Source organism: Morus notabilis, unplaced genomic scaffold, assembly GCF_000414095.1.
Source record: "Morus notabilis unplaced genomic scaffold, ASM41409v2 Scaffold2550, whole genome shotgun sequence".
NCBI classification, from domain to species: Eukaryota; Viridiplantae; Streptophyta; class Magnoliopsida; order Rosales; family Moraceae; genus Morus; species Morus notabilis.
The window spans coordinates 48,701-71,747 of record NW_010364734.1 but is presented as its reverse complement, the minus strand read 5'-3'; the positions used below and the strand labels follow the sequence as shown (position 1 = coordinate 71,747).

The 23,047-nt window shown below is 36.5% G+C and overlaps 2 protein-coding genes across 3 annotated transcripts; both read left to right on the top strand.

The window, feature by feature from the left end:
- Positions 1-4,722: 4,722 nt before the first annotated feature.
- LOC21385765 lies at positions 4,723-15,167 on the top strand. The gene is made up of 27 exons (XM_024171391.1): positions 4,723-4,959; positions 5,084-5,279; positions 5,401-5,516; positions 5,673-5,789; positions 6,051-6,197; positions 6,361-6,995; positions 7,686-7,807; positions 7,903-7,994; positions 8,241-8,484; positions 8,580-8,640; positions 8,750-8,898; positions 9,015-9,085; positions 9,172-9,345; positions 10,615-10,686; positions 10,788-10,898; positions 10,931-11,020; positions 11,480-11,555; positions 11,655-11,748; positions 11,849-11,918; positions 12,071-12,250; positions 12,795-12,917; positions 13,011-13,094; positions 13,224-13,408; positions 13,574-13,712; positions 13,819-13,878; positions 14,296-14,400; positions 14,518-15,167. The coding sequence occupies exons 1-27, from the start codon at positions 4,864-4,866 to the stop codon at positions 14,629-14,631; spliced, it is 3,723 nt and encodes a 1,240-aa protein (XP_024027159.1). The 5' UTR covers positions 4,723-4,863; the 3' UTR covers positions 14,632-15,167.
- A 2,304-nt stretch (positions 15,168-17,471) lies between these two features.
- Positions 17,472-23,047, top strand: LOC21385764 (conserved oligomeric Golgi complex subunit 2). Of its 2 annotated transcripts, XM_024171381.1 has the most exons (12): positions 17,472-18,039; positions 18,659-18,865; positions 19,271-19,601; positions 20,036-20,197; positions 20,372-20,471; positions 20,548-20,742; positions 20,843-20,954; positions 21,293-21,493; positions 21,596-21,700; positions 22,308-22,433; positions 22,564-22,698; positions 22,827-23,047. In XM_024171381.1, exons 1-12 carry the CDS (start codon positions 17,584-17,586, stop codon positions 22,920-22,922), a joined length of 2,226 nt encoding a protein of 741 aa, XP_024027149.1. In that variant the 5' UTR covers positions 17,472-17,583; the 3' UTR covers positions 22,923-23,047. The 2 variants fall into 2 exon arrangements, with proteins under 2 accessions (XP_024027149.1, XP_024027150.1); XM_024171382.1 differs by lacking the exons at positions 22,308-22,433; positions 22,564-22,698; positions 22,827-23,047 and adding an exon at positions 22,134-22,301.

Below are 23,047 nucleotides of genomic sequence, written 5' to 3'. Positions count from 1 at the left end.
TTTTTTCGATGGTATGATAATGGAACATAAGATAAATGTAATCGGGAAGGTAAAACGGAACTTGACCTCAAGTCGATTATGGATATCCTATGGGGATGATACACTAATATATTGAGTCATGGAATGAGCTAATCAGAGTTTTGTAAATACGCTATATAAATCGAGAGTGCAGCTCTAGGCTTTTAGTGGAATAGCGCTAGAGTTTTGTAATCATGAGACGGACTTGTTGGTTTACAAGTAGCGTTGTGATTATAGGAGCTTGATTTATATATGTCCATCGGGTCCCTTTGCTAGCTCACATAATTTTCTGTAACGATACGGTGTATTTCCTACACATTGGTAACTTGTGTTATTTCCGTAAAAGAGGTTCAAAGTTAATTCAAGGGTGATTTATCGGGTGAATTAATTGATAAATTAATTCTAGATAAATTGGTTGAATTATTGTTTTAAGAGTTGTTTAATATGGGAAGACTATTATATGACTGTTTTGATCAGGCAATTTCTCTATTGGGTTGTTTGAATCAAAACTGAGGCTCTATGCAAGTTTCCCGTATTGAAAAACTAAGAAAAACAACTTTCGTCAGTGCAGACAGGTAGACCGGTTGGGTAGACCGGTCACAGGTCGACCGGTTAGTGAAGACAGGTTGACCAGTGAGTTATAACGTCTCTGTCACCGGTCGACCGGTTGTAACGTAAAATGCATGATGACATGACAAAATCGACTCTGGATGCGATTAGAACTTTGGGAAACCTAATTGTTACGAAAGTATGACTTCCTAAACACTATAAATAGTCTATTAAGTCACATTACTCATTAGATCACTTGAGAGATTTTTTGGAGGCTATTGATAAAAGATTCCTGAGAGGAAAAATTGTTTAATTCTCAAGAATAATTTTTTCTTTGGCTCTCTTATGATTGGAAGGAGATCAAGAATACCTAGAGGAGATTAAACGACGTGTGCCCACCCGCACACCGATCATGGAAACGAGAATAGCAAAGAAGACTAGTTGGTTGAGGCTCTTCCGGTTGCTGTTTGGAACGCTTAGATCTGTCAGACGTGCAGTTTCCTAAAATCTCAAAAGGTATGTTTTAGATCTTTAGTATTTATGTTATATAGCATCATGAACATGTTCTTGTTTGGCTTTGACGTTGATTAAAATTTTTAAATTCCGCTGCGCACTCGATGCCATTAATTTTCCAAGAATAAGAAATTTGAGAATCGCCTCTTTATCTTCTCCAATTATGACCGGACATGTAAAGGGCCAATGGCGATTAATGATTGGATGAGCGTGAAAAGCTTTTCTTTTCTCATACCATTATAGCCGACCAATGAGATAAGAGCACCTATTGGATAAAATCAAATTATCTATCATCCTTTGCATGTCAGCGAGATGACATCAAGAAAGCAGTTAAGAATTTAAGTGAGATATGATATATTTTTCACCTCGCCCTGGTTGTTGAACCAAGAAAAGTAGGATTTTTAACTGATTAGGGTTGACCGAGTCGAAAATATTATTGACCAAAAAGTCAACCTAGTCAAGGTTGAAAAAGCTGATCAAGTAGACTAACTGTCTAGAAAACATAGATCAAATACGCACTGGTTAGAAATTAAACTGAACCGGGAAAAGATAACCATTAAATATTGATGGTTGAGATTTAAAGTGACTTTTTTGATGGTGAGCTGAGATCATGCCATTTGCCTAGTGAGGTGGCCGGCCAAGCTTGGAAGAGAAGCCAAGAAGTGATATTTTTAGTAAATTTTTGCAAAAAAGACCTTGAAAAAGTTAGAAATTACAATTAGGTCCTTCTACCTTATTTCAAACGTTTTTAAGAGGTACGAACACCATCAAAGGTTTATTTTTCATGCCAAGAGAGAAGATAAAACCTGGGCAAGAGGGAGAGGGAAAAATTTACCAAAGTGAAGAAAGCAAGTTTTAAGCATAAATTGATCGAACTACCGAGGATTAGTGACTCTGGAGTTTGTTCTTCATTCTTTTAAGGTGAGATTTCAGTTTTCCTCTCTTTTTTCTTACCATGGCTGAATCCTTGGATATGGAAGAAAGTATGGAGAAAGTTTGATTAAGATGATGATTGAATTTCCATTGATAAAGGAATTGAAAACTTAGTGATTAAAGGATGTGTTTTTGGTTGTTAGATTATGTTTCTAGCAACTTTTGGTTATGGAAATCCTTGTGAGAAATTGGTTGAAACCCTAGAGTATGGTTTCTAAGATGATAAAATTATAGGAGAAAGATTGTGGGTTATGTCTAAGAGTTGGATTAATGGATAAAATGAGCTAAGGATAGCTCGGGAAACACATAAAATCAGGTGAAACTCCGTCGGATTTTAGTTTGAGAATTTGAAGTTAAACTTAGTTTTAGCTCTAAAAAGAAGCTTTAAACTATTTTCTTAGAAACACTGCAAAACTGTTAAAATAGTTTTGGTGTTAAACAGAAAAGTTCATTGAAGAACTCGAAACGTAACCTTAGGAAAGTATGTTGATTTTAAACTTTGTTTAATGAAAAGTAAGGTTATGAGGATTTAATAAACCTAATCTTTAAATTAGAAACATGATTTTATAATCCTTTAAGGTAGAAAAGAGAAAGAAAGCCATAAATAGAGAAATTAGACTTTCTTACAAGTTTGTTAAAATAGAATAACAAGTGAGTTAATCTCACACTCTTTATGGGTGTTTATTCTCAGAAACAAGCAAGAAAGCGAATAGACTGTGTTGCGACTAGAGGATTCCAGTTTTATAAACTAAGTAAGTATGAATCTCGCCTACAATATAAATAGATTTTAAAATAACAGTACACATGAATTATATATGTTTGAGTATATTTTATGTTATAGTAATAGTATGCTATGCTATGTCATTTTGCATGTACCTTAATAAGTTAAGAGGAACTTATAAGAAGAAACTCAATTGAGTGTCATATCAGCCTCCGCAAGTGAGGTAATCAGACTCCGCGAGGGAGATAACGAAAAAAAGTCATCCGTAATAGAGGGACTCAGTTCAGTTTAAAATCACGATGTCGTTGGAGACCTTGCAAACCTTCACGTCTCGATTATTGCGCGCAATTGTACGAACACTCGGGCCCATCAGTAAATAAGATAAGTTCAGACAGTAAAACTATGATAAAACATCATATGTCAGCATAATCGGTTCATGCATATATAGTCGTGTGAACTTACATAAGTTTTGCGAGAAATAGTTCATACTTGATGAGCGAAAAGCTCATTATAGAGTATTTATACTGTAGGTAAGCAACCTCCATCAAATACTTGATGGATTGTTGGCAAGGCAGTGGACGAACGGTGTGCAGATCGACGAATGTATATCGCATGTAATTATTTCCGCAACAGTTTAAAGTGTTAAATAGTTTTGTTAAAATATGACTCTGACTTTGTATGTTGGAAGTTTGTATTAAGATTGTCAAGTTTATGTAAGTAAGCAATGTTCAAGGAGCAAGTAAATACATTTGCATACATTTATGCCTTAGAAAAGGATTTTGTTTTTGAAGTATAATCTTCATGTTATGTTTAAAAAGGGAAGTCATAACTTATGTTATTATGATATAACATTTTGGGAGAAAGTAACTAATGTTCAAAATGAGATAGCATTTTAAGGAAAATAAACTTATGTACAAAAATGTTACAACATTCTTTATAGCATTTTTTTTTTAAATTCCACAAATTTCTCAAAAATTTCAGAATGTATAAATATATTAAAGTCAGCTACAGTGACAGTCACCTAGTAAGGTCATCACACTAACAGTAACAAATTAAAGTATCACAATTGAATTTGAACTCAACCATAAAAAATAAATCTATAATATTTAATTTAGAACTAACATAAACCAATAGATTAATACTCTAAAAACATCATTATATATATTAATATTACATACATGTATATATGAAAAAAAAAAAACAAGATTTACATAATGGGATCGGAGGTTGGAATAGAAGACACTTGGGGTCCGTTTAATTTGTTGATTCGAGTTGAAATGTGATTTTATATAATAATTTTTTACTGTAATAAAAAAATTAAATGTGACTATTTTTAAAATTTTTTTACTATAATAAAACTAACTTGCACTGGAGTCAGACTAAAATACGCACCTATTTTCTCTGCCACATATTTTTACATATATATATATATATTTTTTTTTTTCTTTAACCAAAACAAGTATTTCAGGCGAAGGGAAAGAATAATAAGAAAAAAAGGTAAAAAAGAAAAAGGAAAAAAGAGTACAAAATGGCAATGCTTCTCTCTTCTCGTTTTCTCATCCTCAACTCTAACACAAGAAGTGCGAAATAACACGAGTGACAAAGAAATTATCAAAAAAAAAAAAAAAACACGAGTGACAAAGAAAAACAACCACTTGACACAATATCGTTATCGAAAAATAAAAAAAACAGCCGCAGCGCATTTTAGAAACAACCAGAAAGCCACGCTTAACTTATACCACCAACCTCTCCACAGTCACAACCTCACTCGCTAAAATGTACCGCTTAACGTGCGCCGTTGCGAGGGAAGGGGCATCGAATTTCCGTGCACCAACCACGACAAAGTAGAGAAAAAGGAACTACTATTATTTATCATTATTATGTTATATTTTATTATTATTTTTTAAAAATTAAAATAAATAACAAAAAAAAAGATTATAAAAGGGAAAAGCTGAAAGCAAATCCATGAAAATAAATTTTTATTTCCTTTATATCTATTCTTCCTTCTTCTCCTTCTCTCTCAGTGTAGCGTTTGTATGTACAACAATTGAAAAAAAAATAAAAGAGAAGAAAAGGAAAATAAAAAGAAAAAAGGAAGACCAGAAGAGAGAGAGAGGAGAGTGAGAGCCATGGTTTCAACGAGGCGAAGTGGATCTCTCTCCGGTAACAACAGCAAAAGATCTTCGCCGTCCGACGATAAACCGCCGTCACCGAAGCGTCCAAAGGTGCTCCGGCGAGAAACATGAATCCATTTCATTTCTTTTGTTGGTGGAGCTTCAAAGTTTGGGTCTTTTTTCGTGGTTGTGGATTGGGAGTTCTAGGGTTTTGATTCGGCGTTTTTTTTTGCAGGTCGAGAATGGTGGAGGCTCGGAGAAGTCGATGCCGGCTGCGGAGAATTCAAAGGAAGTGCGTACACCGACTCCGCCGCCGGCCGATCCCGGAGAATGTGGTTCCGGCGATGCTCCGATTGCCGGAGACGGCGCGAGTTCCGCCAAGACCGAGGCGGCCTCGCAGGCCGTCGCTGTGTCGACGCCGATCGCCGAAGGTAGCTTATCACTCGTATTGTTATCAGTGATTGTTTTCGTTAAATTTGGGGTTTTTTTAAAATTTCTTTCGTTGAAATTTGACTCCTTTTGCTTTTCTTTTTTGTTTGGCTGGTTTTAAAGGGACTTCGCCTTTAGCAGATAAGCCGAGAAGTTCTCTTTCATTCGGTTTTTACGCGAAAAGTTCAGGTTTCGAGACGTCAACGCCTTGGTGTAGACTTTTGTCTCAGTCTTCGCAGGTCATTACTAATTAGTGCTTCACGACTTTCTGAGTTCTTTTCTTTTCATTTTTATATGCATAACGAGATATAATCATACTTGAACAATACTTGATTAGTTTAAAGCTAAAGGTTTGATTTTGATGGTTGGTTGTTTTGCATTTGTCTCAACTCTAGAATCCGAATATTGTCATCTCCACGTCGAATTTCACAGTCGGTTCAAACAGAAACTGCAGCTTTACCTTGAAGGAACAGTCTATCAGCGGTGTCTTGTGCAAGATCAAGCGCACACAGGTATTTTTTTTCAAAGTGAGTTTTGAGATTTTAGTGGGGTTTTGCGGCACTGACACTTGAGCACACGCGCAAGCACTTAACTTTGCCCCTAGAAGTGTTATTTATTTTTATTTGTTTTCACTCTTGGTCGTGAAAGGCCTTTCTTTTAGTTGTGGAGAGGGGTGTTGCAATTTCTTTTACTCGGGTGCTTTTTCTTTTTCAAAGTTGAGCTTCGTAAATGTATATGCAGTATGACCACTCATTCTTTCTGGACATTATCAGCGTGAGGGCAGTGCTGTAGCAGTTCTAGAAAGTACGGGAAGCAAGGGATCGGTGCAGGTTAATGGCACAACGGTCAAGAAAACTTCTAACTGTGTACTTAGCTCGGGAGATGAGGTGGTCTTTGGATTTCTGGGGAACCATGCCTATGTATCCTTCCGTGCCCCTATATTGACATTTTTTTTACTATAGAGAGAGTTTTAGTTATAGACTATATTCTGCATTTTTAATTTTTCAATAGTGTTCATGTATCTTTCACGCTTCTTCATAGGAGTGGTATTTGGGATAATTTCCTTAATTTTCATTGGCATAGATTTTTCAGCAACTCATGAGTGAGGTCACTGTTAAGGGTACAGAGGGCCAGAGTGGTGTTGGTCCTGTTGGAAAATATTTGCATGTTGAAAGGCGGACGGGAGATCCTTCGGCTGTGGCTGGGGCTTCCATATTGGCATCTCTATCAAGCCTGAGACAAGACTTATCACGGTGGAAGTCTCCAGGTCATTCCACTGGTAAAATTCATCCAGCTGAGGGACCCTCTCAGTCTGTTGTTCATGATGGCACAGATGTTGAGCTTGATGGCCCGGAAGGCACGTCAACCCCGAACTTAGGAAGTGATAAAGCTGAAGATACTGGAGCGATCGACAAGACCCCCGACTGCAATCCAGACTCTGGCACAGAGGCAGGCAATGTAAAATTCTCTGGGGTGAATGATTTGCTAAGGCCTTTATTGAGGATGTTAGCTGGATCACCTAGTTGTAAACTAAAATTGAGCAAAGATATATGTAAACAGGTCTTGGAAGAAGCAAACGAGTGGACGAGGGATTCACAGCCAGCGTCAACTTCAGTCATGTCTTTGCGATGTGCAGTGTTTAAAGAAGATATTCATGCAGGGATTCTTGATGGGAAAACCATAGATGTTTCATTTGACAACTTCCCATACTATTTGAGGTAGAATTTATTTTCATTTTGCATTATATTTTCCTTTATTTTCTTCACATGTATTTCATCCTACTAGATTAAAATTTCTTGCAGTTTTTTTTTTTTTTTTTTTTTTTTTTTTTTTTTTTTTTTTTTTTTTTTGTTTTTTTTGTTTTTTTTGTTTTTTCAATTAAAAAATAAGATTCACTGGATTTTTTTCCCTATACACATGGATCTCTCCATGCATGGCATGCTATTTCTCTGACTCGAACTGTGGTATCCCATTTTGTTAAATTGGTTTTTCTCATCCTCAAGTTCAGTGGGAAGGATCCAAGACCAAGAGTGGTTAACATGAGCTAAAGCCAGGCTAAAAGGCCTAGAGGCCTTGTTTCCCATAGGGACTGGTTTTAACATATTTCACCCTGCTCTGTGTGACTTTTTATGGTGATTGCAAGCACCTGATTTGGGTGGGAATATTTGACGTAATTGATTCTTTATAATGGCGTGTTAGTCTTTTAAATGATACTGATAACTGAGTCTAATCCAAAGACCTTTTAGGATGGATGTCCGGACACATTTAATTTGCTCTGTTACTCTTGTTTACGTAATTACCTAGTTTTACTTTATTGTTTGGTTCTTACTTCTGAATTTTGTGTTGCATGCTTTCTAATCTTGAATGGTTCTTCAGTAATATGTGCCTTTTGTTTTTAACTTTTGCAGTGAGAATACAAAAAACGTTTTGATTGCAGCTTCGTTTATACACCTGAAACGTAAAGAACATGCAAAATACACAACACAGCTTCTTACTGTGAATCCACGAATATTGCTTTCTGGTCCTGCAGGTTTGTCTGATTTGCTAGTTTTAGTTTTGATTTCAGGAGTAATATGCATTTATAGCCCATTAAGTTGATAATTTGTGCGTTTCAACATCTTGTAGGGTCAGAGATATATCAGGAGATGTTGGCAAAGGCCCTTGCTAACTACTTCCAGGCCAAGTTGCTCATATTTGACAGCCACTCTTTTTTGGCTGTAAGATAAACAGCACTTCCTCAATTTTGGAATTTAACTCTCTAGTTTTCTATTGCTGATTTACTTTGATTCTGTATCCATCTTGATTCAGTTAACAGTCACGTTAAAAACCAATGAATTAATGTCATTTTGACATTTGTATTTCATCACTGCCATAATTTTCTTCTTTCATCAATCATACTTGTCAATTGTCAAAGATGATGGAGGCTAATTACTTTAAATTATTGACGATGGATTGCGATATAGGGTTTATCATCCAAGGAAGCCGAGTTGCTGAAGGATGGACTTAATGCGGAAAAATCCTGCAACTGCTCCAAACAAGGCCCTGTACTCTCCGATGCGACGAAGACCATGGATCAGTCAAATTGTGAAGCTGGGACACCAAGCTCTTCAAATGGTCCTACTTGTGGCCTGGAATCTCAAACGAAAATGGAGTCTGAGACTGTCCCCTCTTCTTCTGGGGCATCTAAGAATTATTTATTTAAAATAGGTATACCACTTCAACTAGCTCCGGAAAGGCCCTTTACAGTAGGCTCTCACGTGCTTTCCTTTCTTTCAGTAGTTAACTTAATATGAATCGTGCAGGTGATAGGGTTAGATTTATTGGTTCAACTTGTGGTAGCCTGTATTCTTCATCTTCATCGAGGTACAACCTTTACAAAGAAATTATTCATGAATCTGCTCCTTTTTTTACCCCTTTTTTTTTCTCTCTAGGGAATGCTTGACCTGTTGATGCTCTGTTACATGATATATAGGGGCCCACAGAACGGAGCACGTGGAAAGATTATGTTACTTTTTGAAGGCAATCCTATATCAAAAGTTGGTGTAAGATTTGATAAACCCATAAATGATGGGGTTGATCTTGGGGGACTTTGTGATGTAGGTTATGGATACTTCTGCAATGGTATGACTTGGCATCATTATTTCCATAAACTCGGGCCCTTAAAATGTTGCTTTCTGCATTTCTTTACCCCTTAATACTGAAGCTCTATGTCTTACTCCTCCCTCTTCTCTCTGTAGCTTCTGATCTTCGTTTGGAAAGCACGGGTGTAGAAGAATTAGACAAGCTACTTATTAACACATTGTTCAAGGTTGCATTTAACTTTTTTGGTTTGCTTTCATACTTTGTTCCCCCATGGCCCGGTTCCTTATTAATTTAAAATAAACTTCTTTCCAGGCTGTACATAGTGAGAGTAGAGATTCTCCTTTCATCTTGTTCATGAAGGATGCTGAGAAGTCTCTTGTGGGAAATACAGATTCATATTCTTCATTTAAGAGTAGGTTGGAAAAGCTTCCTGATAATGTGGTTGTAATTGGTTCACATACCCAAACTGACAACCGAAAAGAGAAGGTAATGCTTATGTCTTCGGTTGAATGACCATTGCAAGAAGCTGAAAGTTTTCCTTTAAAATCTTCTGGCAGTTATTGCACCATGCTGAATTTGTTTATGCTTTATGAAACTTTATCTTAAAATAAAAAGGAAAGTGAAAGGTTCTAATGAAATGTTGAACTAAAGTATCTTTCTGGGCGACCTAACAAATTTGAGGAGCTTTGCACGAGAGGTTGCAAAGCGCTAGGCATATAGCTTACTCGTAAATTATCTAGTGGGTTATTTTCCTGGTAAATTACACGGTTCATTGTTCCAGAATACTGTAGGTTTGGTGAGGCTCTAGATTTGAACTTGATCTCACTAGAACAGTTAAGCAGATTTCTAGGTTCCTGTTTGTTTCAACAACTCAAATTGTTGTTAAGGATTTAAACCTTAGTTCAGGATTTAAATTGGTGTTTGGGAGAGGAAAATTCAAGGACAATTCAAATCATTAACAATGGTTCAAGGACAACTCAAATTGTTGATTTTAGAATTCATCTCCCCATCTAAATTTTAACAATCCGAATTGTTGTCTACAGTCCAATAGTTCTAGATTCTACTTTTTCTCTCTCTTCAATTTCAATCTTAAAAATGCTATAATTTCTTCGTTTTAATTCCGATTGAGATGATTTTTTAATGTGTTTATAATGAAGAGAGGAACAAATCCCCACTCATATTCCATATTTTTTAATATCATTTATAATGAGGTTTTATAAGATTTGTTACAAAACTCTAATGACAGTTTTCAACACTTTATCCAAATACAGTTCGGATTTTATTCAAATACAGTTCGGATTTTATTCCCAATTCAAATTATAATTTATTTGTATATCCAAACAACAGTTCAAATTACAGTTTGAATCACTACAGTTCAGATTCTACAGTTCTAACCTAAAAGGTTCAAATCTCCAAGTTTGAGTTGTTGAACCAAACAAGCCCTAGGATATTCTATGAAAAGGAGGCGTATATGTCTTTTGCCCTACTTTTAAAAAAAAAAAAAAAAAAAATCTAATATTTGGGGTGTCAAAGCTTGATTTTATGAATCTGTGTAAATCCTGTTTTAATAAAAGTAAGAGATTAAAGGGGATTTTTCAGAAAAGTAAGCCTTTAATGACTTAGCAAGTGAGCATTTATTTTCTGTTCTTTTTCCTTAGCTTGTCCCTGGGGTTTCTTGGGTTTTCTAAAAATTTTATGAATGTTTTAGTTGTTTATTTGGTTATTTTTTGTTCTGTTTTGCTTTCTTTTTCTTAGTCACATCCCGGTGGTCTGCTCTTCACAAAGTTCGGCAGCAACCAAACTGCTCTTCTTGACTTGGCTTTTCCGGTAATGATTATGGCTCATAAGACTATTGTTTTCAACCTTTTCTGTTGTTAACTTTTGAGTAGGTCTGAGATCATGGTGTTAACGTCTTCTAAATTTCTCAGGATAGTTTTGGAAGACTTCATGATAGAGGGAAGGAGGTTCCGAAGGCAACAAAACACCTCACCAAGCTCTTCCCCAATAAGGTTACCATTCATCTCTCTCTCTCGCTGGCAGTGGATAATTTTATGCTTGTTTCTGGTTACAGGATGAGGCACTTCTTGTTTCATGGAAGCAACAATTGGATAGAGACGCTGAAACCCTTAAAATGAAAGGAAATCTAAATCACCTACGCACTGTGAGGACCTTTTCTTCTGCTCTATATACCAATTGGAATTTTGTTTTGCTGTAGGGGTGATACTGTGTAACACTACATTTTGTGGTCCATGGTTAAAACTTAAAAAGTTTCAGTTCCTATTTTCTGCTAGGTGGGGCTTTGGTCATTAAAAAATATGGTGGAAAGATAAACTCACGGTTTAAGCACATTATGTTCGTAAATATTTGCATGGACACAGACATGCATAACACTTGGCTTTAGAGTACTTTGTTGTGTCATAGAATTTTCTTTATTAGGTAAGTAAAGCATTCCAAGTGATAGGGAGTGGGAGCAGCTACCTTGTTTGCATCTAGGAAAGATCTGTATTATTCTTAAGAAGTTCTTAACTGTTTTTACTTTATATTCTATCATCCCTGTTTGAACTTTGAAGAGGCGATGAGTTATATGGAAATATCAATTACGGTTTACTTTTATGTCTAGGTTTTGGGTCGGACTGGAGTGGAATGTGACGGACTTGAGACATTATGCATCAAGGATCAAACACTTACAAATGAAAGTAAGTTCTATTTTATAGTATAATGTTCTTTAATAGCATTTTATTTTATTTTATTTTTTGTCCTCTAATTTTTTTTGTAAAATTCGTCATATTTTGTAGGTGCAGAAAAAGTAGTTGGATGGGCTTTAAGTCATCATCTCATGCAGAACCCTGAGGCTGATCCTGAAGCGAGACTTGCTTTGTCTAGTGAGAGGTAATTGATAGGTTATTTCCTGGTCTTAATTTGAGTAATAGTTAGCTGAAATATTAGTCACTGGATGTATATGACACAGTTGTAATTGCAATTCTGGCAGCATCCAGTACGGAATTGGAATGCTACAGGCGATCCAGAATGAATCTAAGAGCTTGAAGAAATCACTCAAGGTAATAGTTTCTCTTTGAGCTGGACTTTATCCTTTTAGCTAGGTTTATCTGTCAGAACTGATATTAGAATTTCATTATTGTAAGAAACATCAGCTTGACTTTTTTCTCCTCCTCTTCACTCTCTTTTTTTTTTTTCCTTCTGCGGAAATCAGGATGTTGTGACGGAAAATGAATTTGAGAAAAGGCTTCTAGCAGACGTCATTCCACCTAGTGATATTGGAGTCACTTTTGATGATATTGGGGCTCTTGAGAATGTTAAGGATACATTGAAGGAACTGGTGATGCTTCCTTTGCAAAGGCCTGAACTTTTCTGCAAGGGGCAATTGACCAAGGTTTGAACACTTATAAAAATTATGCGTCTTCGTCTTAAGTTTAGTGTGTTATAGGTAATTCCTACCTTTTTTGCTTAATGCATCTTTGGTTTATTTGTTTAGACTGCTTTAGATGTTGAGGAGGTTTTACATTTAGGTTATTATAGCGTGGTTCACAGTGCCCTAAGGCCCAGACTGATGTTTGTGCTCAAGTAATGTGATTTCTGTCAGGATCCTTTAATAATTTGGGAAGTTAGTTTGATTAGTGGGATGTTAGAGTACAGTTAGTAGTGTGTTAGTAGTGCTTAGAAGAGGGTTACTAGTATAAAAAGGAGGAAATAGGAGTTAGAGGGGTGGTCAGATTATTTGGGAATTCATTTGGTGTTTGGGAAACCACGATGGGAGAGTTGGATAGTCTCTCGAATACTATCTCAGTTGGGGTTTCCTTATTGCATGTACGAGTGATTTCATCACTAATAGTTCTCTTTCATTCACATTCTTATTGTTAAGATCAGGTACCTATCAATTTCTCCCTCCAATTATGTGTTTTTGCCTGTATATGCAGCCTTGCAAGGGCATACTATTATTTGGGCCCCCTGGAACTGGTAAGACGATGCTTGCAAAGGCCGTGGCTACTGAAGCTGGTGCAAACTTTATCAACATATCCATGTCTAGCATTACATCAAAGGTCTCCAACTCTAATAAATGTTTGTGGTGATGGAACCTCCATGCTGATTGCATCTCATTAAAACTAAAATTGTTTTGTCCTCTCTTTATGCAGTGGTTTGGTGAGGGTGAAAAGTATGTGAAAGCTGTTTTCTCGCTGGCTAGTAAAATTGCCCCAAGCGTTATATTTGTTGATGAAGTAAGTTTTCAAGGGTCCTTTGTTCACTGATGTATATAGAGTATATATGTATATGTATTGTGTATTATATGTACATGTATTGTTCACGTTGTATTACTTTTACGATAATCTTTTCTTGGGTTCTCATAGGTTGACAGCATGTTGGGCCGAAGAGAAAACCCAGGGGAACATGAGGCTATGCGTAAGATGAAAAATGAATTTATGGTAAACTGGGATGGTTTACGAACAAAAGATACAGAGCGTGTCCTGGTGCTTGCAGCTACAAATAGGCCATTTGACCTTGATGAGGCCGTCATCCGAAGGTTGCCGCGCAGGTAAAACATTATATTACATAGATTTACGCTTGTCTATATGCATTTGCTTTCATTTGTGTGTGCTCCAATAACTACTCATTTCTTGCCTTGCTCTTCGATGTTTTACTTTTCTTTGTAATCTGCTATCATAGTTGATGTGAAATTTTTTAACGTGTGTTTCTACAGACTGATGGTAAATTTGCCTGATGCTCCCAATAGAGCAAAGATAATAAAAGTTATCTTGGCAAAAGAGGATTTATCTTCTGGTGTTGATTTTGATGCAATTGCGACTATGACAGATGGATATTCAGGAAGCGATCTCAAGGTTACACATATTCTACTTTCTGGCTAGTGTTTTCCAGAAATTTTTCTTGCCATATGATGTTTTTACTATAAACGTGTTTTACTATAATGAGGTTCGCCCATTGCAGAATCTGTGTGTAACTGCTGCGCACCGTCCAATCAAAGAGATTTTGGAAAAGGAGAAAAAGGTATGTTTCTCCTTTCTTTAGTCCAAATATCAAGCATTAGAGCAACCCTTAAGCCCGGTTTGGTCTCTATACTTGAACCCGTGATTTTGATTATGTTACAGTGTTCCTTTCTTTAGTCCAAATAACAAGCATCTCACAAAGAATTTGAATTCAAAAATTTCTTCTCTCACAAAGTTCCCGCCTGTTAGTCACAATCATTGACATGAACGTTGTTTTTGGCCAATGCCATTCTCGTGTTATTTTTCATAATGACAACTGGCGGCTGAACAAAAGATTTGGTCAACTTTTAAAGGTTCAGAAACTAATTTTGTTTTAAAGCCTGACTTGATATGGGAAATTTGGTTGGTAGTTTTCAGAACCAGATGGATCTTTATATAAGCTTTTCTACTTTGATCTGATGTAGTAAACTGATAACAGGAGCGTGCAGCAGCTCTAGCAGAAGGTAAACCTGCACCAGCTTTGAGTGGCAGTGAAGATATACGTCCTCTAAATATGGAGGATTTCAAATATGCTCATGAAAGGGTAATTAAGAATCAATCATCATCGTGCTTGCATCATTGTTGAACTGAAACCTTTGGCCATTTTTTATATTTTTTGTTGGATTCTTTTTGACATCTAGTCTTTTACATTTCTCTTTAGGTATGTGCTAGTGTTTCATCCGAGTCGGTAAACATGACGGAGCTTTTGCAATGGAATGAACTATATGGTGAAGGGGGTTCTAGAAGAAAGAAGGCTCTCAGCTACTTCATGTGAAGAATTCCTATGTACAAATGGTTTTTCCTATTTCTCAATTCTTCATCTTCTTCTTTTCATTTTCCTTTATATATTAATATTTATAATTTTCTAGGCTTCTCCCGAGGCCCGTGTCAAAGTAAATTTTCCCCGCGTCTTAGGGCTATTTTGGAGAACCATTTTGTCTGTAAAATGAGACACAAAAGTTCTAAAGCTTAGTTTTTGTATCCTTTTAGTTTAAGGGTGGCGGTTTAAAAGGGTGAAGCCTTCCTAAAAATTTCATTGGCTTTACTGCTCGTGTTTTGTTCCCCATCCTCTTGCTGCCAACAACATAAAGAACATGTCCTTTAAATCTAAGTTTTATTATTCACATCAGAGAGAAACAAGAAAGAAACAAATGCATATATTCATAGTCATTATTCTCTTTAGAGTTTGTGAGAATTGGAGATAATAAACAGCGACCCTGACTGGTTTTTTCATTTTTCGGATGTATGTATAAGCATGCATGTATATTAGAGGCTGATTACGTTGCTTATTTGTTTCAACTCTTTCTATGGTAGGCAGTTCATAATTTTTGTGCATCATTCCCATTATTGTTTTGTTATTATTTGCTTACCTTACACATTTGGCGTTTATATACCCTATTCATACATATGTTGTGTTTTTTTTTTTTTTTTTAATTCTAAATCTTAATGGAGAATAAAAGCTAAAATCTCAACACAGACTCTCTCTTTTTTTTTTTTTTTTTTTTTTGATAAAAGTTTCGTGCGAATGGTATTTTAAATATAAGTCTTTTAAGGGGAGAGAGTGTTGTAATACTCGTGTTGTTGCTTATTTTATGGAGTGATCCAAGGTGTGGAAATTGGAGAAGGTACATTCTTCAATTGGATAATTACTGCCAGTTTGCCTTCTATCCTTTTCATGTCACGATGCAATTCCCAACCCTCGCTAAAATAAACGTGAGTTATCAAACAATGGTCTTATGCCAAATTGCGCGCAAGTCATAGTTCAAAAAATAAATTGACAGCCGTGACGACGACATTAGGACGAAATTAACATTATTTTGCGGCTTTTCCCAGAAATCTGCTTGGATTTTACAAACGGGATGGCAATAACGCTAGAATACCATTTTTCTTTTTACCATAATAAGATCTTGTTTATTTCACCGATTTGAGTTTATAATTCGAGTTTTGTTACAGTAAAAAGTTTTTAAAAACAGTCACGTCTAACTTTTTTGTTACAGTAAAAAGTTTTTAAAAACAGTCACGTATAACTTTTTTTGTTACAGTAAAAAGTTCACATAAAGTCACATTTCAACTCGAATTAACAAATTAAACATGCCCTAAATGGACTCAAAATTAGTTTCAGAGTTGGTGTCCTTATTTTCTAGCAGTACTTAGAAAATCAAAAGAAATACAAAAAAAGCATAAGGGCTCTCCGAGCACTAAGTAATGCCGAAAAGCATATGGGCTTGGTGAGGCTCGAGCTTGCCGGGATAGATGGTGAGCTCCGCTCACCCGTGAGCTTGTAGACTATAGAGTTCCCCCTTTTAACTAAACTATGGATTGAGTTTTGCCACTCCTAAAAGGCTCTAGCATTAAATGTAATCTTTTCCTACATTAATAGAATGCCTTGTCTTTCTTTTCCCTCCTCTTTCTTGTTGTGATGCACCACCATTAAATTCTGGTGCTAGAGACCTCATCATCCATAGGAGCTCGAAGAAAAATATCTTCCTACGAGAAGATTAGTAGTCCCATAATGCTCTTTACGAAGATCTTGCCACGAGGAGATCCTAAAATCTAGTTAAAATTCACGAGGTATTTTTATCGTCGAATTTTGAACACCCTTATCATCGTCAGATTTGATCAGAACTTGACTACACCGGAATTTGCGACATTGCCAAGTACCACAACAACGTAAGCTTTGAGAGATAACCTTCGTATGGGGTGACTTTTGCGTGTTTTTTTTTTTTTTTTTTGGGGTACTAAAGTAAGAAAACCAGATACTTGTCAACAATCGGATTTTCAGTATCCTGTAATATCATGGTAGAATATTGTTGGTCATCTGTGGGCTACTACAAGTATGTTGGTATGATATTGTTAGAGGAATTCTAAGGGGATACATATAGGAATGTTTGTCTAGTGAATGCGCATAAAGATTTATATCATTTCTTAAAGACTAATGATTTCTGCTCTCACTTTTTCCCTTTAATATTACCTTAGATGAAATTCGGAGAGAAGGGCACAAACCTTAGAAGTGGGTTAAAAGGGGCACATTTCATACCTTTTTCTATTGTGGTAATTACACTACAAGACCTTGTGTTGAAATTTAACAAAATTATAAAAATATTACAAATATAGCAAAAATGACACAGTAATTATCATAATAATGATATCATATTTTGTACTATATAATGATATAAAATTTTGCTATTCTTGTAATATTTCCAATTTTTTGCTAAATTTAAACTTTGATATTCAAAATTTGCTACATGTGCTGGTATGATGTTTTCTGCAAGAATGTTTTCTTTTTGTTTGGAAAATATCAATAAAAGATCGTGGTTGGGCATTTGTGTGAAGTCTGGTTATTCACAACATTACTTTTATTTCAATATACCAGTTCTCTAAAAGTAAAATTGGTAATTCTTTCAATTCACCCTTAAAATTTCACCATTTTCTAAAACAACCCCACATAACTCAGCACTTGGATTGGAGCTTCAACGTAGCATCAAATGGGCCCATTAAGATCCATTAGAACCCTTGGGCCTGGATATAACTTACGACAAACGGAAAACCCGATCCAGAATCTGTTTTCATCTTCTACAATTGCCATTTCCCCATTGTAGCTTAATTGTTAATCGATTGACTGATAAACCGTCGGTTTCTGAGAGTGCGCGACTAAAATATTCTTGCACTTTCTCGCCAACCAAACAGCGGGAAGGAAAATAGTGTTACAGAGCAAAATCCAGGTCCAATGGCAGATGCGGTCTCGGCGCTGCCCAGATCTGCCACCGACCTCTTCGCGGACCCGCTCGACGGCCATCCGCTATGGTTCAAGCCCGAGCTCTTCCTCTCACCAAATTTCGACTCCGAATCCTACATATCGGAGCTCCGAACCTTCGTTCCCTTTGACACTCTCCGATCCGAGCTCCAGAGCTACCTATCGTCCCTCAACCACGAGCTCATCGACCTCATCAACCGCGATTACGCTGACTTTGTCAACCTTAGCACCAAGCTTGTCGACGTGGACGCCGCCGTGGTGCGTATGCGAGCGCCATTGGTGGAGCTCCGAGAGAAGATCGAGCAGTTCAGAGGCTCCGTGGAAGGCGCGCTTGTGGCTTTGAAGAACGGATTGAAGCAGAGATCGGATGCCGCCTCAGCCAGAGAGGTCTTGGAGCTTTTGCTCGATACGTTTCATGTCGTCTCTAAGGTATGTCTGTAATTGTTTCTACGTTTTTCCCAAAAAAAGAACTTGAGATTTCGTATTGCATGAGCTTAGCAATCTTTGAGCTGCATTTTGTGGAATTAAATTAAGAGTAGGTGATTAATAGGAAATTGGGTTTCGTTCTTCGAAGGCTTATTTATTTATTTATTTGTTTATTTATTTCTTATTTTTTATATTATTAGCTCCAAAGTTGAAATTGAATTGAATTTCCATAAATCAGTCATAAAGAACGAGAAAAAAAGAATATTCCAAGGAGCTGAAATGCATAAGACATGGCTATAACAAATGGATAGTTAATAGTTTCGTGAATGTTTTAGTTTTGTATATAATTTTGTTGCGTTTACTATCCGTTATTATGGACCCCTCTCTGCTCTGTTCGTGAGATTTGCAAGAAGAAAACTTTTCTGATAATTCCTTTTTGCAGGGTAGCTCTGTTAGAAATATTGGAAATTATGCTCAATTAGTCTAGTAATTGTGTAAAGTTGAGTTGTTGTGTGGTGCAAGATCACATATTAGATCTGTATTGGAATGTTCTTGATTCCTCCAGAACTTGATACTCTTAAACTTTGCTGTTGAGTTCATACGAATTATTTCATGGGTATAGGTTGAAAAACTGATAAAAGAGCTGCCTACTGTGCCATCTGATTGGTCAAATGGAGATGACAATTTGGCAGAGAAGAATTCATTGAGCAACGGGACCTCCTTGCAGCATGCCGAAAGTGGAACAAATTTAAGAGAAACTCAAAGCATGCTTCTGGAGAGAATTGCTAGTGAGATGAATCGGCTAAAGTTCTACATAGCTCCTGCACAGGTCTTCTTTTCTCTCTCTCTGTCTCACATCAATTTTGGTGTAGAATGTTGGCAAATATTTGACTAGCATTTGTTTGTTGTTTCTTCAGTTGCCCATTTTCGGTTCAATATCTAGATGTCTCCATGGATGGCTGAAAATGCAACTAAAAGATTGAAAATGCATTTGCTCTCTTAGAATGGAAAGATGCCAATGATTTAGTTCCATTGAAGTGGACTTTTTTTGTTTATATTCTTTTGCGGTTTTTAATCGTTTGAACCTTGTCTTGGAATCTATCCTTTTGTATAAAACAGCCAATTTTTTGTCAGGATGGGCATGGATACTTGTACCTTTGGGACCTGCACATGACCTACTCATGTTGATTTGTATGTTCTCTGCTCATTGGTTTTCTCTATTTTGCCAGTACAGAACCTACCTTTCATTGAGAACATGGAGAAGAGAATTCAAAGTGCCAGCCTATTATTAGATGCTAGCTTGGGACACTGTTTTGTAGATGGACTTGAGCACCGAGATGCAAATGCAATTTACAATTGCTTACGTGCATATGCTTCCATTGATAACACTAGGAGTGCAGAAGAAATTTTCCGTACTACTGTTGTCGCCCCATTGATACAGAAAATTATTCCACATGGGCCATCGGCAGTGGCTACTGGATCAGATGATCTTGAGAATGATTATCTGCAGATCAAGCAATGTATTGACAGAGACTGTAAATTTTTGTTGGAAATTTCTTTTGAAGGTATTGATATTTCTATTTTTCTTCAGTCAGATTAGCGAAAATTTTCATTTCGTATTTTCCTTCTTTACAATTCTGTCATCCTTAGGTGCTATTTTTTTTTTCCCCTCTATTAATTGTTCGCATTGTTCTTGCACTCTTAGTCCATGTTATATGATCTTCCTGCAGCAGTTGTGTGAATCAACTGATCAATGAACCAAATCTATGAAGTTTTGTAGTATTCTTTCGAATGTATTGCTGTTTCTATGAAAAGGAACACCATTTGCCTAATGTTTTGCCAGCCTTACTCTCCCATATATATCAAAAGGATATGTACTTTCATCTCCTTCTTAATAATTAATCAGTTATGACAAAAGAAAAGTTTCATGGTGTTATATATGTGACTGAACTTCGTCTAGACAAATATTTTATGAATTGTTGTGATGCTTGTTTTACAGAAAATTCAGGTTTGCATGTCTTTGACTTCTTGGCCAATTCAATCCTGAAAGAAGTCCTCTTGGCAATTCAAAAGGGAAAACCTGGTGCCTTTTCCCCAGGAAGGCCCACAGGATTCTTGAAAAATTACAAATCAAGCCTAGACTTCTTGGCTCATCTTGAAGGTAGTGATGAACTGACTATCAACCATATTTTCTATTATGTCATCACGTTTTACGACTAAGACAGACCTATTTTGCAATGCATTATTTAAGTGCTCGTCTTGGATCTTACTGTTATATGTATGCAATGGTATGTTTCATTTATCATAATTTAACATCCATGTGTCATCGTGCTAGGCTACTTTCCATCCAGATCTGCTGTCGCCAAATTTCGAGCTGAACCTGTCTATACTGAGTTCATAAAGCAGTGGAATATTGGGGTTTATTTCTCTCTAAGGTAATTTCCGTACAAGCTCTGTTTTAGATGTCTGCCAGAATCAGTATCAACTCTTCTCATACTAGAATTGCCTCAGGTTTCAGGAAATAGCAGGTGCTCTGGATTCTGAACTAGTGGCAGCCAGCCTTGCTCCTGTTCAGGATTCTGGAGATGTGACCTTGAAACAAAGTGTTGCTTTGTTAATTTGCTTAGAATCCTGCTGGAGAGATGACGTTCTTGTCCTTTCTAGTGCTGACAAGTTTCTTCGCTTATCCTTACAGCTTCTCTCAAGGTTAGTTCAGATAGGAACTTGGATACTCCATTCTTTGTTTTGTTTTAAGCCTTTTCATGTCATATTAACATTTAAGTGCCTACTTGTGGATTTATGATAGGTACTCAAATTGGTTATCATCTGGACTGGCTGCTCGTAAGTCGAGTAACAACACAAGTTCCAACAGTGGAGGGGAGTGGGCTGTTAGAGCTGTCCCAGATGATTTTGTATATGTATGTATGTGTCCTTTCTTAGTTTGGTAGAATTTCTTGTGATTTTGAAGTGCCTTATCTTTTGATTCTCTGGTCTTTGATATTTGCACAAAGAACAGTATAGAAACTTAAGGGTGTTGTCTAAATTTCAAGTTTCAACTTGCTACATATTTTAATTAGTAGTCCTCTCGATTCATTTATAGAATTAGCAAAGAATGAAATGAACAATAATAGAAACTCAAGGGTGTTGTCTAAATTTCAAGTTTCAACTTGCTACAAATTGTATTTAGTAGTCCTCTCGTTTCAAGAATGAAATGATCATCCACAAACCATATTAATGGAAATTATGATTATTGCAGATCATTCATGACTTAAATTGTCTGGCGACAGAGGTTTGTGGAGACTACCTGCAACATGTTCTTCAGCTTCTTTCTTCATGTCCCAGTGACGTTCTTGATCTTGTAAAACAGAGCATTTTACAAAGTGGAAAATCCTTGACTGATTTAGTACCTCTAGTTATCAACACAATTGTAGAGACGCTGGTTGAGAAGTCTGTTGAGGCGAGCTTCAGTCTGGGTTTCTTTCAACCATGCTATGATCTGAACGATCGGTTATTCTCCTGTGAGTGCAAAAATTTAACTTGAATGTTCTTGTAATTGTAGGATTTGAGACAGCTTAAGGGAATAACTGCAACTTACAGGATGACAAATAAACCTATTCCTACCAGGCACTCACCTTATGTGGCAGCGGTATTGCGTCCCCTGGAGGTACATGTCTTTTAATTTACTTTGTAACCTCTCGTCATCCCACTTTTTAAATGGAAATCTTAATTTTATGATTTTTGACCTGCCATTTGGTGATGCAAGAAAAATGCTGCATAACTCAAGGATATTGAAACGTGATTAGTTATATTACTGTATAACCAAGTATGAAGTGCATCTTGTCACAACCGAAAGTAAATAATGTGACCATTAGTTGTTAGCCAAGTGAAATTATGATTTAGTATATATAGTGCTAAATAACATTGCTCAATGATAGATCTTAGACCTAAGAATGTTGCGGATGGTGTTAACATAATATTCCCTACTTGTATAGGGTACTAGTGTTTATTGCGGGTGTATATCTAGGTATCGGATTTTGTTAATCCTTTTTTCAAGGGACGGTTGTTCTCATACTCCTCTTTTTAATTTATTTTTCTAGATTTTAGGTGGAACTAAAAGGTGGTTAGTTCACTAACATATCAGCCATAAAAGCAAACCTACAATTATACAGATTGTGGCAAACTTCATCCTTCCTACGCTATTCCGGCAATCAACAATATATAGGTGTAATTACCAATTATAAATTTCAAATTGAACTATCAACACCTCCCAGGCCTTTTTGCGTGGAGACCGAGCTGCTACTTATTTAACGAGTGAAGTGAAGAAGGAACTGCTAGATAGTGCTGCAAAAGAGATCACCAGTCGTTATTATGAGTTAGCTGCTGATCTTGTTAGTGTGGTTAGTATCCTAATTCCCAAAAACTCTAGAAAATGTTCCGTGTTTCCTCTTGCTTTCTTTTTATTATTATTATTTTTTTCTCCTCCTTTCTTTCTTTCTTTCTTGATTCTTGATTTCTTATCACATTCAGGCAAGGAAAACAGAGTCTTCACTTCAGAGAATACGACAAGGTGCTCAAAGGCGTGCCGGAGCAAGCTCAGACATCTCGGATAACAACGTGTCGGACACTTACAAGATCTGTCAGCAATTGAAACTTGACATTCAGGTACTTGTCTCCGTCCAAAATTTGAGTGGATCTTCAGTTCTTAGCTAGCAAAATACACTCCTTTTTTCCCCTAAAAAGATTTTATAACAAGCAAATTATTCCATCGTTGTTTGATGTCTTTTCACCAGGAATATGGCCGCAACCTTAAGGAACTGGGCATCGACCCCGAGGATATATCGGCTTACCGTTCCTTGTTGGAGTGTGTATCCCAAAGCAAATCGTGATTGCATTTCGTCGACTCAGCCATTTGTCGATGTGCCATTACCTTTTTGAATCGATTCTTATTAATGGTTTATTTACTGTGAAATATGTATTCTTTTTGAATTGTAATAATAGTTGATTTCTTTTA

Bases quoted from the DNA above. Each gene is read 5' to 3' on its own strand.
- LOC21385765 (XM_024171391.1), top strand. From the start codon at position 4,864: ATGGTTTCAACGAGGCGAAGTGGATCTCTCTCCGGTAACAACAGCAAA. The intron at 10,687-10,787 runs GTAATGATTATG...TAAATTTCTCAG, and splicing joins TTCTTGACTTGGCTTTTCCG to GATAGTTTTGGAAGACTTCA. The intron at 14,401-14,517 runs GTAATTAAGAAT...ATTTCTCTTTAG, and splicing joins TCAAATATGCTCATGAAAGG to GTATGTGCTAGTGTTTCATC.
- LOC21385764 (XM_024171381.1), top strand. From the start codon at position 17,584: ATGGCAGATGCGGTCTCGGCGCTGCCCAGATCTGCCACCGACCTCTTC. The intron at 20,743-20,842 runs GTTAGTTCAGAT...GATTTATGATAG, and splicing joins TCCTTACAGCTTCTCTCAAG to GTACTCAAATTGGTTATCAT. The intron at 22,699-22,826 runs GTACTTGTCTCC...TCTTTTCACCAG, and splicing joins AATTGAAACTTGACATTCAG to GAATATGGCCGCAACCTTAA.